This window comes from Cupressus sempervirens, chromosome 3 (assembly GCF_028749045.1).
Source record: "Cupressus sempervirens isolate cs-2001-9-10 chromosome 3, ASM2874904v1, whole genome shotgun sequence".
Classification (NCBI taxonomy): domain Eukaryota; kingdom Viridiplantae; phylum Streptophyta; class Pinopsida; order Cupressales; family Cupressaceae; genus Cupressus; species Cupressus sempervirens.
This window is the reverse complement of record NC_143120.1, coordinates 799,656,070-799,677,145: the sequence shown is the minus strand read 5'-3', so window position 1 is coordinate 799,677,145 and position 21,076 is coordinate 799,656,070. Positions and strand designations below refer to the sequence as shown.

Below are 21,076 nucleotides of genomic sequence, written 5' to 3'. Positions count from 1 at the left end.
CTCTTTCTTTTGTTTGGATCACTGATGCGTCAAGCACCAAGTTGGATGCCAAGAGTCAAAAACTCATTCTTGTTGGATACAGTAGTCTTCAAAAAGCCTACCGCTTGATCGACACTCAGACATCCCATCTCCTGTACATTCGTGATGTAATCTTTGATGAGCAACGAAAACCATTCATGCATGTTCCTCATGTTCCTGATCCAGGAGACCAGCCTATGGAAGCTCATTATTTAGGAGTTAGGCTTCCATTAGGTTCACCTGAAGAGAAGGCTCCAACAACTCTTGAAGCTCCAATTATAATAGCAATTCTTGTACAAACACCTCCAGCTTCTCCTGTAGGATCACCTAGAATTGTAGATGCTTCACCTAAGTTTGATCCAAATTCTTCTAATGAGGAACCTAATCATAGAGCATCTCCTGATGCTAATGTTGGTCATTCTCTTTTCCAGTTTAAGTGGTGGGCTAAGACAGTTGCCGATCTTCAAGATGATGAGCTCATTGATGGGAGAACTGCTCAAAAAAATAGCAAACCTACAGAGTCAGATAATTTTTCTCTTATGGCCAACATTCACAATGTGTTTGAACCTCTGACATATTCTGAGGCTAAAGCAATTCCAAAGTGGGAACACGCCATGACATCTGAACACTAGAGCCTGTTGAAGAATAACACCTAGGTCCGTTCTAATCTTCCACAAGGGAAGAAACCCATTGGACGCAAATGGGTTTACAAAATCAAATACAAATCTAAAGGTACTTTGGATAAGTACAAAGCTCGTTTAGAGGCAAAGGGCTTTTCTCAACGCCAGGGCATTGATTATAAGGAGACCTTTGCTCCTACTAAAAAGATAAGCATGACCAGCTTAGTCCTAGCCATGGCATCCAGTTAGGTTGGAAGGTCCATCAAATGAACGTCAAAAGTGCTTTCCTAAATGGTGACTTACAAGAAGAGGTCTTCATGGCGTAGCCTCCTAGTTTCAAAGTTGTTGGTAAAGAACATCAGGTTCTCAGATTAGTTAAAGCTCTCTAGTTTTAGCATCTGGAGAAGAATATCTGAATCTTCTATGATGTTATTATTTCAGAGAAATAAGTAAAATAGTTCAACCCTGATATCTGTCCTTCATTCTAAGAAGTTATACATATGTTACTATTTAATATATAACAGAGGTATATCTATACATACACGTATTCATATTAATGTATGCATACGTGTATGTATACATACACCTCTATTATATATTTGTTGTTATTTATAAACAGTATACATATGTTTTATATTGTCTGATCCGACTGCTTTGCTATTGGTTTGTATATTGCTCATGACAGATATCATTGTCGGACTGCACATTATTAATATGAATTAATCATCGACTAAGATGGTGTCGGTGTGTCACTGCATATTACTATCGACTAAGATGGTGTCGATATGCCTCTGCTCAGTATTACCCTCGACTGAGATAATACCCGCGCTGTGAATGATATGTTCAATATCATTATCGGGTGCCGATAACATGAGGTTATCGGTTATGTATTGTTATCCGCATATAAAGTTTTGTTAGCGGTAACAATGTTGTTAAACATGCCGCCGAAGAGGCATGTCCCTACGTGGCCCATGGGCCACGTAGAGACATGACTCTTCGGGGTCATGTCTATTCAAAATATACATATATGAGTATATCGACCTGCAGTGAAGATATAAAAAAAAATTACAATCAGATATACCAGTACCTGCAGTAGTCGATATTCTACAATATTGCAATTTCATTGTTAACATATACCTACAGTGATTCGCAGAAAGCAATCATCGCTAAGGAAGGAAGAATTCAAGAGTCTGCTCCAAACACTGCAAGATAAGTCAAGTTACTCTGCTTGTTTCATTCAGAAATTAATTGCACATATTTGTAATTGTTCATCTATCAGAGATCCTAAACTTCAACATGGTATCAGAGCAGTGCTGATAAGAAAACTATTGCAAATATTAAAGTTCTGAGTCTAACTTAAAAGAAAAAAAAAAGCCTTAACAGTAAAATTAAAGATGGTGAATCATGTAAGACTTGAAGATAGATTAGATGGAGCCTCAAATTTTTCATCTTGGAAAATCAGAGTTTTAATAATTCTAAGGGAGATGGAATTAGAAAACTATATTGAAACAAATACACCTATGCCTGAAAACGAATCTGAGAAAACAACATGGAAAAGGCACAATAATAAGGCAATGAAAATAATCATAGATTCAGTTAAAGATCATATTCTTCCTTCTATTGCAAATCTCAAAACTGCATTTGATATGTTCTCTACAATTCAAAGTACGTTTGAAATTAACAACACAAGCAGATTACTTACTTTGAAACAAGATCTTCTTTATATAAAAATGAAAAATGGAGAATCCATTACATCTTACTTTCTTAGAATCACTGAGTTAAAGGATCAATTAGCTACTATGCAAAATCAAATAGATGATAAGGAATTGAGTATGATTGCCCTTAGAGGACTTCCTCTATCATGGGAAACCTTCATAAGAGGCTTAAGCTCTCGTCCTGAACTTCCAAAATTTGATCAATTGAAGAATGAATGCACTCAAGAAGAGTCCAGACTAGCATCCAGAGGTTTAAATTCAAATCAAGATAATGATATTCAAGCTTTGTACTCCAAGTCCAACAAGAAAAGAAAGTTCAATCACAACAAGAAGGGAAACAATAAAAATAATAAATCTCACAAAAATAGAGACTGGTCCAAAGTAAGATGTTTTAAATGTGATAAGCTTGGTCATTCCTACTATGCATGTCCTGAAAAACAGAAAATTCAAGCAGCATTAGCAGAAGTTAAAATAGAGAATAATGAAAAGACAGACAAAGAAAATTATGCATTTATAGTAGCTCTCTCAAGTGAGTTAAATTCTAATCACAGCACCTAGATACTAGACAGTGGAGCTTCTCGTCATATCTCTGGATTTAAAGACAAGTTTGATACTCTCTCAAATCATGAAGCTGAAGAAGTTACTATTGGAGACAACTCCTCTTATCCAATTAAAGGCATTGGCACATGTTCTATTCAACTAAATTCTGATATTACTCTGCAGCTAAAGAATGTCCTTTATGTACCTGGAATCAAAAGAAATCTTGTCTCCATCTCCGGACTAGCTGATCAAGGTTACCACATTGCATTTCAAGGAAATAAAGTTCTATCCTGGACTAGGAACTCATCTATCAAGAAAGCTATAACAATAGGGGTTAGGGATGGGAGTCTTTATAAACTATGTAATTCTCAAAATCCTGAACTAAACCTAACTCTTAGTAAAAATAAGTCAAACTCTATTGAAATTTGGCATAGAAGATTAGGTCATTTAAATTTTCGAGCTTTAGCATCTATAAGTAAAATTGTAAAAGGTCTTCCAAATCTTAATTTTGATCACTCAAGTATTTGTAAAGGTTGTGCATTAGGGAAAAACACTAAACAATCATTTCCACATAGTGTTCATAAATCTAAAAACATACTTGAGTTGATTCATACAGATCTTTGTGGTCCTATGTCTATCCCCTCTCTAAATGGATGTCAATTTTATGTAATTTTCATTGATGACTACTCTAGGAGAACCTGGATTTATTTTCTGAAAACTAAGGAGTCTTCTGAAGTCTTATCCAAGTTCAAAGAGTTTAAAGCCCTAGTTGAAAATCAATCAGGTCAAAAGATCAAAACCCTTAGGTCTGATAATGGGGGTGAATTCACTTCTGATATCTTCAAAAACTTTTGTATTTCTGTTGGGATTAAGAGGGAGTATTCCGTACCTTATAATCCTCAACAGAATGGTATAGCTGAAAGAAAAAATAGATCCATTGTTGAGTCAGCCAGGGCCATGCTACATGATCAAAACCTTCATTATTCCTTTTGGGCTGAAGCTTCCAATACAGCTGTATATATTCAAAATCGTTGCCCTCACTCTATATTGGAAAACATCACTCCTGAAGAAGCATTTACCAAAGTTAAACCAGACCTAAGTCATCTAAGAATTTTCGGATGTCCAGTCTACATTTACGTTCCAAAAGAAAGGAGAACCAAATTAGAACCTTCCGGAAAGAAAGGGATATTCATTGGTTATAGTGAAACTTCAAAAGGATACAGAATCTACATTCCTGGACAAAGAACTATTGAGGTGAGTAGAGATGTCATATTCGAAGAAGACACAGCTTTCAAGACTTCTAATAATGATGAATGTATTTCAGAAGAAGATCAAGAAACAGAAATTGAGAGGGAGGAAAATTCTGACATATCTTCCATGTCTAATAATAATGAATCTGATCATGTCAACCTTAACAATAAAAAGAGACCCCTTTGGGCCAGAAAGATGTTAGCTGAAAATCAAGTTGAACCAGATGATGTAATTCAGGAAAGCAAAAGAACTAGAAATCAATCCTCTTATGTTGCTCTGTTATCTGAACTCATTAAATCAGAACCCGACAATGTTAAAGAAGCACTCTCACAACAATCTTGGAAAGAAGCCATCATTGAGGAATATAATTCAATATTGAAAAATGATGTTTGGGATATTGTACCAAGACCCAAAAACAAATCTGTTGTTTCCTCCAAATGGTTGTTCAAGATCAAACACGCTGCAGATGGAAGTATTGAAAAATACAAAGCAAGATTTGTGGCCCAAGGCTTCTCTCAAAAGGAAGGCATTGATTATGATGAGACTTTTGCACCCGTTGCCAGATATACTTCAGTCAGAACTATTCTAGCTATTGCTGCATCTAAAGGATGGAAAGTACATCAAATGGATGTCAAAACCGCGTTTCTCAATGGAAAGATTGAAGAAGAAGTTTATGTTGAACAGCCTGAAGGATTCAGTGTTTTTGATCGTCAGACTCATGTTTGTAAATTGAAGAAGGCACTGTATGGTCTTAAACAGGCTCCTAGAGCCTGGTATGAAAGAATAGATACTTATTTGCTAAAATTGGGATTTGCCAAGAATGAAGCCGATCCTAATTTATACTTCAAAACAGAAGAAGATGATATGGTTATCTTTGTTTTATATGTTGACGATTTACTAATCACAGGTGATGAACACATGATAGAAAAATGTAAACAAGATCTCTCTGCTGAATTTGAAATGAAGGATCTAGGGTTACTTCATTATTTTTTGGGATTAGAAATCTGGCAGCTAGACAACAGTATTATACTAAATCAAGGAAAATACACAATTGACATATTAACCAAGTTTGGTATGATGGATTGCAAACCAGCTGCTACACCTATGGAGATAAACTTACTCAAACTAAAAGATGGTATGAATGAATCTGAAGATGTTGATCCTACCTATTATAGGCAAATTATTGGATCCTTAATGTACCTGGTTAATACTCGCCCTGACATTTGTTATGCAACTCATACCTTGAGTCAGTTCATGTGCTCACCTAAGAAGATACATTTGCAGGCAACTAAATACATAATGAGGTATCTAAAAAGTACTATTGGAATGGGAATCAAATATGACAAAGTTAATCTTGAGCTATCTGGATTCTCTGATTCAGATTGGGCTGGAAGTTCTATTGAGCGCAAGAGTACTTCCGGATACTGCTTCAGTCTTGGATCTGGTATGATTTCTTGGACTAGTCGGAAACAAACTTCTGTAGCCTTAAGTTCTACTGAAGCTGAGTATATTGCCTCCTCTCTATGTGCCCGAGAAGCAGTTTGGCTCCGAAAGTTGCTCTCTGATCTCTTCAAAAGACCATTGAAGTCCACGGTGATTCATTGCGATAATCAAAGTTGTATTAAGCTTTCTTCAAATCCAGTGTTTCACAATCGCTCTAAACATATTGAAATTTCATTCCATTACATCAGAGATATGGTTAATCGAGGAGTTATACAATTGGAGTATATAAGTACAAATGATCAAACAGCTGATATTTTTACTAAACCTCTTGCTAAAGTGAAATTGAAACATTTCAGGGAAAGACTTGGAATGATTATTTGTAATGGAAATATTTTGAAATAAAATTGATTATTTGTTTTTCTATTTTTGTATGTAATGAAAGATGACGATCATTCATGTACATAACTAATAATCTAGATTTATCTACAAAGTGACGATCTTGTATATATAGAGATTATTTTTGGGCTTCTCTAGACATTGCTTAAGTGCAAGTAGAGATTATTTTGGGCTTCTCTAGACATTGCTTAAGTGCAAGTAGAGATTATTTTGGGCTTCTCTAATCATTGCTTAAAGTGCAAATAGAGATTATTCTTGACTTACCTCTAGACATTGCTTAAGTGCAAGTAGAGGATATGTACGTTACCTCTAGACATTGTTTAAGTGCAAGTAGAGGATATATGTGTGTTATCTCTAGACATTGCTTAAGTGCAAGTAGAGATCAGTTACTGTTCATACAGTATTGCTTATTGATGACTCTGATTAAAGTTTTTCTTCTCCCTTGCTAAAGAGGGAGTGTTGATGTTTTAGCATCTGGAGAAGAATATCTGAATCTTCTATGATGTTATTATTTCAGAGAAATAAGTAAAATAGTTCGACCCTGATATCTGTCCTTCATTCTAAGAAGTTATACATATGTTACTGTTTAATATATAACAGAGGTATATCTATACATACACGTATTCATATTAATGTATGCATACGTGTATGTATACATACACCTCTATTATATATTTGTTGTTATTTATAAACAGTATACATATGTTTTATATTGTCTGATCCTACTGCTTTGTTGTTGGTTTGTATATTGCTCACGACAGATATCATTGTCGGACTGCACATTATTAATATGAATTAATCATCGACTAAGATGGTGTCGATGTGTCACTGCATATTACTATCGACTAAGATGGTGTCGATATGCCTCTGCTCAGTATTACCCTCGACTGAGATAATACCCGCGCTGTGAATGATATGTTCAATATCATTATCGGGTGCCGATAACATGAGGTTATCGGTTATGTATTGTTATCCGCATATAAAGTTTTGTTAGCGGTAACAATGTTGTTAAACATGCCGCCGAAGAGGCATGTCCCTACGTGGCCCATGGGCCACGTAGAGACATGACTCTTCGGGGTCATGTCTATTCAAAATATACATATATGAGTATATCAACCTGCAGTGAAGATATAAAAAAAAATTACAATCAGATATACCAGTACCTGCAGTAGTCGATATTCTACAATATTGCAATTTCATTGTTAACATATACCTACAGTGATTCGCAGGAAGCAATCATCGCTAAGGAAGGAAGAATTCAAGAGTCTGCTCCAAACACTGCAAGATAAGTCAAGTTACTCTGCTTGTTTCATTCAGAAATTAATTGCACATATTTGTAATTATTCATCTATCAGAGATCCTAAACTTCAACAGTTTACAAAATCAAATACAAATCTAAAGGTACTTTGGATAAGTACAAAGCTCGTTTAGAGGCAAAGGGCTTTTCTCAACGCCAGGGCATTGATTATAAGGAGACCTTTGCTCCTACTGCAAAGATAAGCATGACCAGCTTAGTCCTAGCCATGGCATCCAGTTAGGTTGGAAGGTCCATCAGATGAACGTCAAAAGTGCTTTCCTAAATGGTGACTTACAAGAAGAGGTCTTCATGGCGTAGCCTCCTAGTTTCAAAGTTGTTGGTAAAGAACATCAGGTTCTCAGATTAGTTAAAGCTCTCTATGGCTTGAAGCAAGCCCCTACAGCATGGTACATGAAAATTGATAAGTACCTTAGTGATCAAGGGTTCCAGAGGAGTTCTTCAGACTCAAATTCGTCAGGACTACTAACAGTGACATCATCCTTCTGATTATTTATGTGGATGATTTGATCCTCGCTAGCAATTCAGCATCTTTTATTCAAAGAATCAAACAAAAATTATGACAGCCTTTTAATATGACTGACCTTGGGCTCATGCATTATTGCCTAGGTGTTAGTCTTCTTATATATTCATCTCTCAGTCCAAATATGTCAAGGCTTTGTTAAACAAATTTCATATGTAGGATTGCAAAATTGTATCTACACCTCTAGAGAAAGGTCTCAAGTTATCAACCACGTCTAATTCTCCTCCTGTTGATGATAATACATACAAACAACTAGTAGGCAGTCTCATCTACCTCTCTACTACTAGGCCTAATATCAACTTCGCAATTAGCTACATCTTACGTTTTATGACAGTTGTTAAGAGTGATCGTTAGATGGCAGCAAAGCATGTGCTTCATTATGTGAAGGACGCTACAAATTATGGACTTATTTCCTCTCTAAGTTCTAATCCTAGACTCAATGGGTTCACAGATTTAGATTGGGACGAAGCAGATATCACAAATAATAATTTGTAAAAATATTACTTTGATAATTTCGAACAAAAAATTATAATATTTTTCGAAAAAATTCAAAGAATTGGCTCTAATACCATAATATGAAGTAATTGGTACATATTTGTTTACTATGAATAAAGACTGAAGGGTCAATATATACAAAAGAATGAAACGATGTTTCCTTAAGAAACAATCGTAAAGAATAGAAACTTTCTATTCTAGCTAATAGAAAACAAGCAGTTATCTACAGCCTAACTAAATATTAGAAACACTCTAATATTTACAATAGATTACATATAGATAACCATTAACTAATAATAGAAGCTATCTATTATTGTAATAGTTTTATTCCAAAAGGCAATAGCTCTAAAATTGGGGAAAACTGCTTCAATATTTCAGCTATTGATCTTTCTTCAATCAATTTAAGGGTTTAAGTACTGATAACTACTATCAAGTATGTTGTTATTGGTGTCAAAAGGCAATGATGAAGATTTGTCATGTCCCCTCTTTCGCGCTAGTTCTTTTGGCGCCTAGTTAATATATTATCTCCACATCCCGATACATTAATGGCATTTCCAAAAAGGATGCCTGCCAGTCACAAGGGAAGATTTGTCTTAAGTTCGTCATTTAATGTATTAAAGTACTTTAATAAAGTTACTTTATATTTTATTAAGACATTCACTTTATAAAGTGACTTAAGTCACTAGAAGACGAAATTGGTGTTTTATCCCACATCTCTTATTCCAACACTTTTTCCTCACTTTAAGGTTAAAAAGGAGGCTCAGTCTTGGGAAAAGCACAATGAATATATGAATTATCAAATCAAATCAGGTTGCTTCAATGTGACTGGTATTTCTAAAGGACGACAAACCTTTAGGAAATGAGTGATACTAGACGAAAACCTAGTAATCACATTATCTATTTCAATTACCATAGTTGAGTGGAGACGTGATATCTAGCGATTGAGGCTACTCGGCAAACAGCAAGTCATGGTGGCAGGTTCTGTTGATTTGTGGGAAAGATGCTAGATTTTGGCAAAGTCGGGCATTAGTAGAAGACGCATTGGTTAATATCCGCATTTTGGGAAGGAGAGTAGGGGCAGTAATGCTTCATTCCAGTTGGGCAGGACAGAAGACGTGCTTCTCCATCATTTTCCAAGCCACGGGCAGTAGTGTGGTTGCAAAAACAGAAAATTTATAAGGTACGACAAAGAGTATATAGCGTTGGAGTCTAGAGAAGAACATATAGAGTTGTTAGCAGCTATGCTAGAGTGTTTTGGGTAAAAGCGGGATACATCCATCACTGCAAAATCGGACCACTTCATCAACACACGTCAACAAGACATGGGTCTATCTTTAAATTAATTCCTTCAGTATTTGTTTGTAATGCATTTATTAGTATATACCTGTGATGTTGCCGCCCGCTAGTGAAATCATATGAAATGTGGGTAATATTAATGAACCCAAGATGCTGGTGTATGTTTATTTTAAGTTCTAAGTTATATCAATTGGTCTCTTTTTCCTTAAGTTAATTTGGTGTGACAATAAAGGGAAGAACAATCATATTTTCACTAAAGACATGGTTTGCACGGTAACTGTTTAACAAAATACCTTACATCCAAACAAGGAATATTTGGTTATAACTACTTCAGATCAATACAGTGGTATCAGAGCCTTCATACAGTTTGCACTCCAACTGTTTGTCATAATGTCAATCAGTCAAATTATAATTTCCTTGTTAAATAAGAGCAAGAATCTTACAGTGGTATCAGACCCACAAGACCTGCCATTTTGTGGGAAAAAATGGAATATTTGTAGACTGATTTTTATCTAAAAAATGACAACCAAGAATGAGTAAAAGACATTATAAATTCAGTCATCTACAGCCGGAGCAAGCGGATTCTTCAGAACATATTGAGATTGAAGATAGTTATTCAGTGGATGAGAAATTAATATTTGGAACAGGTGAACAAACTAAACAAACTAAATAGGTTGATCATTTTGGACAAGCAAAACAAGTAAACAACATTCAAATGGCACATAATGAAACTGAATAGGACAGGTAAGTACGGGAAACATTGCGGGCTATTAGAGATGGACAAAATAACATAGCTGATGCACTTCAACAACTTGCAATTAATATACAGCAATTAGCTCTTGTTAATAGGAGAGCCTCGAGCCATCACAGTAGAGAAAATAGTGTAGCTGGATCACCCCGAGCTATTAGAGCTCCCACATGTAACACTGACAGGCCTTTAATGCAGTGTTTAATGCAGAAGAAGAGGCAGCACCTCCAGCAACACCAAATTTACTACTGGACAATGTTATGGCAATGTATGGATGAATGGGATTTGTTTCTCGATCCTATTAAACAAAATTTGACCTTTGTCTAGTACCTAAATCAAAAAAGGGAGGCAGATAGACAGCAGCAAGATAGGAGACCTAGAGCACCAAACAGAGACCTAAAGCATGCTATGAACTAGTTCACTCTCCCTACCTTTGATGACAGTAGTAAGACATCCGCTAGAGCTTCGATTCACAAGCTTGATACCTACTTGACACTCAAGCCCATGGCAAAGACAGAAGCAATTAGATTTGCCACGAAGCACCTGAAGGGAGCAACGTATGATTGGTGGCATCATGGTTTAGTCACCCAGGATCATGGCCTCATAACTTCATACAAGATTTTCAACTCCAAGTTGATTACTCGCTTTGACAGAAAGGATATTGAAGTTTATTACAAGGATTTTTCTCAGTTACAATAGAGTGGGTCCTTGAATTACTTCATTGATGAGTTTTAGCGGATATCAGTAATGGTACTGGATATGACAGAACAACGTAAGGTGATGTTGTTCACAGAAGGGTTAAAGGACAGATTTAGGGGTTTGGTTAAGGTCCTTAAACCAAACTTAAACCAAACACCTTGGATGATGCAATTAAGATCGCCCATGATTTGGATTCACCTTCTTCGCTACTGCAACCTCCGAAGAAACCCTATAAAGGGTCTACATCGTCCCAAGGGAACAAAAACCAGCAAAAACCAAATCCTCCCAAATAGGATTTTGAGACGCATAATGAACTTAGGAGGAAGAAATTGTGCTTCATTTGAAGGGGAACCTTGGACTCCTAATCAAAGATGCCTTGGTAAAGGCAAGATTCACTATGTTGAGGTTCTTTCAAAGGATGAAGGAGAGCAGTAGGAAGGTAGTGATGTTGAGGACAACGAGGAGGAAGAGGTTGAGGAGCAACCCTTTAAAGATAAAAAGAAGAAAGCCGCTACTGAGCAGCCTCTTGTTATAGCCACCCTTTCTAGTGATCCAGCATGTCATCCTTTTAGGGTGAAGGGTGTTGTTAGAGGACAACGCATTGTTTGCCTTTTGGATACAGGAGCATCCCATAATTTCATCAGCGCACGGATGGTATCTAAGAAAGGATTGCAGACAGTCGGCATACCTAAGTTTGAAGTGAAGGTAGCAAGTGGGGAAGTTTTGATTTGCACAAAGAAAGTATCCAGTCATATAGTTTGATGATTATCTTTTAGAGACTGATTTTTATGTTGTTGATTTGGATGGGTTGGACACCATTCTGGGTAGACAGTGGTTAAGGACTCTCCGTAGATACACATTTGATCATGAGACAGTGCAGTTGGAATTCTTACAAGGTGATTGCTTGATAGTCTTAAAGGTCATACCAAATAGTGGACCCAAGTTGATAACAGCTCAAAGGATGGAAGCCATTTTGAGGCACGATGATATCGAGTGGGCAACACAGTGTTTTCATCTCTTCTAAGGAGACACCGGATACAGGGTAGCAATACCATTGTGACATCCAAACGGTGCTTGACAAGCACAAGAGGGTATTTGAGGATTTACCCTCAAGTATTCCACCAAATAGAGGGTTTGAGCATTTCATTGAGTTAGAGGAGGGTGCCAAACCCGTCATTACCACTCCTTATTGTCACCCCAAGAATTACAAGGAAGAGATAGAGAAGACGATTAAGGAACTACTAGATATGGGACATATCAGGCCCAGTTCCAGCCCTTTTGCCTCTTCAGTGGTGTTGGTTAAGAAGAAGGATGGCACCCTTCGGATGTGTATTGATTACCGCGCCCTTAATAAACCATTAAAAATAGGTATCTGATTCCCCACATTGATGAGTTACTAGATGAGCTTCATGGAGTTGTTTATTTCTTGAAGATACATCTTCAATCAGGATACCATCAGATACAAGTCCGAGAGGAGGATGTGCATAAGACAGCTTTCAAATGCCACTACGGACAGTATGAGTTTTTGGTGATGCCATTTGAGCTCACTAACGCACCAACTACTTTTCAGTCATGTGTGAAACACATCTTTAAAAAGCAACTACAAAAGAGTGTGCTGGTTTTCTTTGATGACATACTGATCTTTAGTAGGACTTGGGAGGAACATTTGCAACACCTAAATGAGATCCTTCGCCTCATGGAAGAACTCTTTATTTGCAAAGGAGTCTAAGTGCAAATTTGGATTAACTAAGATTCTCTATCTGGGTCATGTGATTGGTGTAGGGGAGTTAAGGTACATCAGGAAAAGATATAGGAAATTCTTGATTGGCCACCACCGAGAGATGTATCTGAGTTTCCGGGCTTCCTTGGCCTTTGTTCTTATGATAGGCGATTCCCCAAAGGTTTTTCCTAGGTAGTAGCCCCCCTTAGCGATCTAACACGGAAAGGGGCATTTAGATGGACAGAGGATTCAGAGGCAGTCTTTGATAGACTGAAACAGGTGATGAGCATGTGCCCAGTTCTGGCACTTCCTAATTTTTCTAGACACTTTGTTTTGGAGTATGATGCTTCAGGGAGCGGAATCGGGGCAATTTTGATGCAGGACCATCATCCCGTAGCTTTTGAGAGCAGAAAACTTAGGGGTAGGGAGCTATTATATTCTACATATTTTAAAGAGATGCTAGCCATAATGCACGCTAAGTAAATTTGCAGTGAGGACTGCTCATAACAGTTTACGTTACTTCCTGGAACAAAAGGAGTTGAATGAAAAACAACAGAAATGGGTCAGCAAGGTCCAAGCATACGATTTTGAAATTGAATATGTCAAAGGGAAAAATAATATAGTTGTTGATGCACTTTCCCAAAGACCCCCTATGATAGAGTCTTGTACCATTTCTGAGATTTCAACAGATTGGAGATCCCAACTGTTAGTTGAGTATTCTAAAAATACTCACACATGTCAGAATATGGATGGTATACTTCAGGATGATCAGTATAAGGTAATGAATGATATTATATATTATAAGAACAGAATCTACCCAGTACCAAAATCTAAACTTAAAAGCGATATTATGCACAATATACATGATACACCTTCAGTAGGTCACCCAGGTTTTTTCAAAACCTACAGGTAAATTAGAGAGAGATTCTCATGGAAGGGGCTAAAAGATGATGTATTGCAGCATGTTAGAGAGTGCCAACTTGTCAGCAGAACAAGTCAAAATAGGGCTTTCCAACAGGAGAGTATCTCCATGGATTTTATCACAAAGTTGCCGAGGGTCCAAAGAAAAAATTGCATTATTGTGGTGGTAGACAGATTGACTAAGTTCACGCACTTCTTTGCTATTGCGGTGGACTGGTCAACCTCTTAGGTGGCCGAGTTGTTCTTTCGAGAGGCTTTTCGTCTTCATGGATTACTCAAGACTATCATGAGCGATAGGGACAGCAAGTTTCTCAGTACCTTTTGGCACAAGGTTTTTAGATTGACAGGGACAGAGTTGACTCCCAATACTAGCTATCACCCGTAGACGGATGGTTAAACTGAAATAGTGAATAAATTGGTGAAAGGGTATTTGAGAAACTACATTGCAGGTCAGCAAAGAGCTTGGGTTAAATGGCTGTATTTGGGGGAGTATTGCTATAACTCCACATATCATATGTCTATTCGAATGACTCCTTTTTGTGCTCTTCATGGCTACGAACCTCTCTCCTTCATTGATTTGGCTTTACAGGACAGCAAGGCTCCCTTAGCCAAAGATTGGGTTCAGGATCATCGGGATATTTTCAAATCTCTTAAGAGATAATATTCAGCAGGCGCAGAACCAACAAAAGTTATATGCTGATCGACATCGTACAAAGCGGAGCTTTGAGATAGGTGACATGAATTATCAAATCAAATCAGGTTGCTTCAATGTGACTGGTATTTCTAAAGGACGACAAACCTTTAGGAAATGAGTGATACTAGCCGAAAACCTAGTAATCACATTATCTATTTCAATTACCATAGTTGAGTGGAGACGTGATATCTAGCAGATTGAGGCTACTCGGCAAACAGCAAGTCATGATGACAGGTTCTGTTGATTTGTGGGAAAGATGCTGGATTTTGGCAAAGTTGGGCATTAGTAGCAGACGCATTGGTTAATATCCACATTTTGGGAAGGAGAGTAGCGGCGGTAATGCTTCATTCCAGTCGAGCAGGACAGAAGACGTGCTTCTCCATCATTTTCCAAGCCACAAGCAATAGTATGGTTGCAGACACAAAAAATTTAGAAGGCATGACAGCGAGTATATAGCAGTGGAATCTAGAGAAGAACATACAGAGTTGTCGGCAACTATGCTGGAGTGTTTTGGGTAAAGGCGAGATACATCCATCATTGCAAAATCGGACCACTTCATCAACACACGTCAACAAGACATGGGTCTATCTTTAAATTAATTCCTCCAGTATTTGTTTGTAATGCATTTATTAGTATATACCTGTGATGTTGTCGCCCGTTAGTGAAATAATATGAAATGTGGGTAATATTAATGAACCCAGGATGCTGGTGTATGTTTATTTTAAGTTCTAAGTTATATCATTTGGTCTCTTTTTCCTTAAGTTAATTTGGTGTGACAATAAAGGGAAGAACAATCATATTTTCACTAAAGACATGGTTTGCACGGTAACTGTTTAACAAAATACCTTACATCCAAACAAGGAATATTTGGTTATAACTACTTCAGATCAATACAATGGTATCAAAGCCTTCATACAGTTTGTGTTAAAACTAGAGCCCAGAAATCCATGAAGATAACCAGCAATAAGATTAAGAGAGAAAACTGAAACAAAGACACCAGAAATATCCTAGGAAAACCCTTCGTGGATGAAGGGAAAAACCCAGCCACACAACACAAATATATCTTTATTGATAATGAAAGTTCAAGTGTACAATGTCCTTTGCTTGATGCAAAATATATAACAATAGGAGAGACTCTTCACATGATAACTGAAGGTCTCTTGAGATTCCCATAACTCCTATAATTAATTAAAACTCATTGAATATTCATGCCTCAATGCATGTTAATGATACATGTCATTTACATTTAAAATTACAATTAAACATAAGTGTCCTATTCAGCTGAACGTAACAATAACGGCTATAACATTCATATTTCCAGAGATAAAGATTTCTATCATAGCTACCATCTTCAACAGTCCGAACTCCAACTGTTTGTCATAATGTCATCAGTCAAATTATAATTTCCTTGTTAAATAAGAGCTGGAATCTTACAAGGTTGTATAAATCTCAGAGGATTACACAAAAGTAACTGAGCTACTTAGTTGCATGCTTAAGCTACATGGTCACCTGGTTGAGCTACTAGCTTGGATGCCTGGTTGAGCTGGTTAGTTGTCTGGTAAAGCTATCTGGCTGTCTGCTTGAGCTACTTGCTTGTATTCTTAAGCTGCTTAATCAGCACATATGACATGTCAATATTTAAATATTCTAAGAATTGATCTCTTTAGTTCTAATTATGGTGGCTAAGTCAACTCTGCTTGTAGAAATTAATGCTTGTTTTATAAGAATCCTTAGGCGATAGCTTCATTCCTTGCAACATTTTTTAGAGTGGTGGCGACCCTGTTACCTTCTACAAGCTGATTGAATATTTCAATTTTCTATTCTTGGCTGGGCAATGTGTTTTTTACTCTGTGAGCTGTGTTGACTATTTATTAAGGACTGCTGGTTGGTTTTAAAACAATCCTTTTATTCCTACATAATGTATCTTTTGTACATTGACAAAGAGGCTGGGCATGTGGATAAAAGGGTGCGTATTTATTCTGGAGACGTGTATTCTAAAACAGGAGTATCGTGTTTTATGAGGAAGATGAGATTGTTTTGAATTAAAAGCATCGTTGGTTTCTTTTAGATGCATTATTTTATATATGAATGTGTGTTTCTGAGATAAGCAGCATAATGATGGCATGTGTAGCGAAAATACTTCTATTCATAGGGTGAGTGATAAAAAAAAGAGGGTGTTATTATGATTTTCCTCAGCAATGAAAACTCTATTATTTACTGAGCTGCTTATGTTTAAAAAAGTGGTGTGTTGATGGCATTTAAGCGCCATGTAAAATTCTTATGCAGTGATTTTGAGAGATGCTCATTTTGTTGAGAACTATTGATGCATAAGTTGAGATTGTAGAGGATTTGGTGTTCAAATTGAGGTTGGTGCCTCTGCTGACTGGAGTTTGTGCTTCAGTTGTTTGAAGTTGGTGCTTCAAGGAGCATTGGTGCTCTCTGTGGGTTGGTGCCCTTTTCTTAACGAAAGTTATAGTATGACGTGATTTTTACCCATAAGAGTTTTCCATGAGAAATTTGGTGTTTGTGTTTTTATAATAGTTGCTCTCTTTATTATGTGGTTTTGTGCACTTAAAAAATCTAAATCACCCTTCTTCCCCACCACCCCTCAGTATTTCTTCTGTGCTCTTCACCTACCAAGAATTTGGATCATTTGAATTCTCACCTCTTAAGCATAATAACTTTGGTCCTCCTTTAAAATCCAGCTAGTTAAAGAGAATCCTATCATGCGATCAACCATCAGCATTCGACATGGGGATGTCATTGTGTACCCAAATTGCATTTAAATCAATCAAATATATCTAGACTTGGCTTGTTTCTTTTACATACTCATTTATTGACTCATTAGATGCATCTCCTCATTGACTTTTGTAAAAATATGCATTTTCAACCAAATTTAAGCAAAAAAATTTAGTTGTCCAGTTTTCACCGAGGTTTTTTCAGGCCTTGGGAGAGTTTTTTCTGTTGGCAAGTTTTTCAACTAGAGTTGCCTGCTTGTGTTCATTTAGATTCTATATACTGTTGTCTTGACTATAGTGCCTAGCAGCAAGGAAAGATAAGGGTGATCCTTTCAATAAGGCAGCCACAATGAGGAACCTTTTGCCTACCCACTTGAGTTGTGACAGGCCTATCACTGCCCTAATATTTTATTACTAAATATAGTCCAGGAAGAAAGTACCCTAATATTAAAAAAACTGCTCACTTCGAAAAATGGTGATCCTTGAACATATTTCTCTGTTTGAACTTTGAACTGTTCAAAGAAATTAAGAATTATTTAGTCGTAGTTGTACCACAATAATTAAAATGTTGCATACCACGCAATATCTTGTCCCAGCAGCTCTAGCCAAACACCATAGCTCGTATCTGTATCCCTGCGAAGAAACAATTTATTAGTTTTTATGTCCAAGAAAGGTAAAACTTAAATACTTCATGCCAACAATCAGATTTGTCTTGTAAGGGGCTTGGAATTCAGAAAGATTTAACAAAACTTGGCAAGCAACTTAAAAACCAAAAGATGAATAAAATATTTATTTCCCAAAGAAAACATAGTTTTTTCCCGTTCCAAGCAAATATCTATATACGTTAAGACAATATTATGTTAAAGACTAAATATGAAAAGGACAACAAACACTGAGGCCAGCAGTCAGTGAATTTCTTTATAAATTTAGTATATTTTACAAGGTTGTTGAATCTTTGTGGCCCTAATCAGACAATTAAGATCCAGCAAGTCACTAGCACATAACTAATTTTCTGAGATGGCTTTGCCAAACTCAAACTCTAGGCAGGTACAAGTGGATATGTAAAATCAAATTGAATAATCCATTTCCATTGTTGTGATGAAGAAAAGGCTTCATTTCATTCATTATTTTTATCTTATGCGGTTAGCAGTATATTGCCTAACTAGTTCCTCTTTTGGTCCTATTCAAACTTCCTAGTTTACTCAAGGCACTTTCATGTTATTTAAGTGTCATTTTATATAATTGTGACAATTGTCATAAACATGGGTTATTCTGTCTCCTCACCTTAACTATATAAAAAAGGTCTCTCTTGTACATTATGTATCATTGTATCATTTTGCATCCTATAAACAAGCATTTCTTCTTTGTTGCTCACTTGTGGAAGGTTATTATTTATTTTGCAGGTGATCCTAGCTACTTGAATCTGGTGTATGACTCTTAAATAGTAACACAACTTCAAATCTGCAAGCCTCTTCTCAAATTTTGGGGTGATTAAGGCAGGAGCTTTTGCTGGATTCATGTCTGGGCAAAACAAAATCCACCATTTTAGTTTTTAAGGCGCAAAAACCTATATTTTATTTTTCACATAAAAAATTACAGGGTTTGGACAAAAAACAATCAGGCAGTTTTGGAGTTTTCAGAAAAATGGCAAAAAAAACTCTGTAATGTACAAATTCATATTGCAATCGTACGGATCAAAAGGATGATCTGTAAGACTATTTGTTATCATCAGATCTTTTGTGTCATCTTTGTTTGCATAGGATGATCGGTGAGAATATTTGTTGTCATCAGATTTTAAACAAAAAATGTTCTTTATAAATTGCATAAGGTTTTCTAGCACCTGGTCTACTAAGATATAGTGGGAAATTGTATTGGAGAGAACTAACTAAATTTTATTTTCAATACTTGAACAATCCACAACTCTGTTTCTGAGTTTTATATATATAACAATAACTTGTAGATATGTTCAGACTTTCCTTCTTGTATTTGAGCAGATTTAATTCAAGTATATAATATTGCAGTTCTGTTTAATTTTACTGAGATGATATTGCCAATTTTGATTGATATATCTCAGCAGATTTAGATGCACATTATATATGCATTGGAACATGGTCACGTAGGGGCATAAACAATGTGCCTAATGAAAACACTGATTCACTAACATCGGTTAACTTCAATGTAATCGGTGAGAGTAATATAAGTAACACCTATTCATTAAACAATGCTCTAGGCAACTTACAATGCTCAATACTAATGATTGACATTGATATATTGATTAATTCAAGATGATCACTAACTTCAGGATATAATAATATTATAATGATTTATATATATATATATATATATATATATATATATATATATATATATATATATATATATATATATATATATATATGAATCTATAAGTATTTAGATATAAATATGTATATATGTGTGTGTGTGTGTGTGTGTGTGTGTGTGTGTGTGTGTGTGTGTATAATCAACTTTAATATACAGATTTATCATCAGTCATATAAAATCACATATATTATATTTGCTTCAATTTCCATGAAGCTAATATTCTCAACAGTGTCCACGTCATTGCTTAGCTAGCCATACAAACCCAACAATGTCGCTCGCACTCTAGCCCCAAACTAATTGTCTACCCCACTTCTATCAGCTTGTATCCTCTGCCTAGCAGTGTACGCAACTCTACTTCATGTTGAAGATTGTAGCTGCGGTAGAGTTCTTTATCTCTGATTTTGCTATATATTGAAATTGAAATAATACCTATGTATTTTGTTTATAGCTGGAGATGATAGTTATGATAATATTTGAGATGATATCATATGAAGAGATGTGTCATCTGAAGAGTAGTGCCTTTAGAAATATGAAGAGACTTGTATTTGGAAATTGAAGAGACCTTCAGTTGTGATATGAAAAGACTCTCAATTATATATTCATGATTGCTTTGTGTGTTGAAGCAAGGAATCAAGTGGAAAGCATTGCACTTGAACATTTATTATTAATAAAAGAGATTATTTTCTAGTGTGGCTGGGTTTTCCCCATCAAGTTTAAGGGTTCTCCCGGGATAAGTTCTTGTGTCTGTTTGTGTCTGTTTTCCCTACTTTTGCTTATTGGTGTTTATCATTTTTCCAGGCAAATCACTAACATGGCATCACAGCCAAGTTTGATAATAGCGATAAGGAGAATGTATAAGGCCAAATGTGATTGTTAATGATTACGGTAGCTGCGAGGGAAATTCATCCATGCCCCTATTGGTACAGTTTCCTTTTATATTTATTATTCTGATTATGCTTGTCTCCATCTCTGCTGGAATGAAATGACATGGCTTGCCATTGCGTTTTCATCTGGAATAACTTCATTGGTTCATGTTCAGGACCTGCCAAGAAGTGGTTTATCGTAATCTCATTAAGAGTTGATATTGTAATGGCAATGTGTGATATCTGCCGACTGTTCAGATAACAAGCTTGGGCAGCAGATGTTTGATGGGGGTTTTATGCACAACGGCTTGCTTAAGCCGACTGCTTGGGTTATTAGGGAGAGCAATACTCTGCACAAGTGGCTCTCTCTACACTAGAGCATGTTGTGCTTTTGGCTCTACTCGTGATGAAAAAGGGCGATCAGCTTGGCAGCATCAAGAGGAATTTTACCGCGTTAAGTTTTGTCTATCTCAACCATTCTATCGTATGTTATGCTTCACATATTTGACCATTCATATTTGAATCGACGAATTTCATGAAAGTTGTGTGTCAACTTCCAATGTTATGTGTTCTATGGAAATATATTGTTAGCAGTGACACGAACAAATGTGCATTTTCAAGAAAGTGTCAATGATTCTTGACTCGGGGAAATATATTAAAGTTTTTGAATGAGTTGTTGGGCAACAACTATCGATTTGGGAAAGGAACAGTAGTGTATTGACATCATTTTCTTTTTAA

The 21,076-nt window shown here is 36.3% G+C and overlaps 1 protein-coding gene across 1 annotated transcript in view; it reads right to left on the bottom strand.

Moving 5' to 3' along the window:
• Positions 1-21,076, bottom strand: part of DRL1 (KTI12-like, chromatin associated protein) — a 161,906-nt gene that overhangs the window by 69,601 nt on the left and 71,229 nt on the right. The window contains exon 3 of the mRNA XM_089821962.1: positions 17,709-17,765. Coding sequence (XP_089678088.1) covers positions 17,709-17,765 — 57 coding nt within the window. The remainder of the gene's footprint in view (positions 1-17,708; positions 17,766-21,076) is intronic.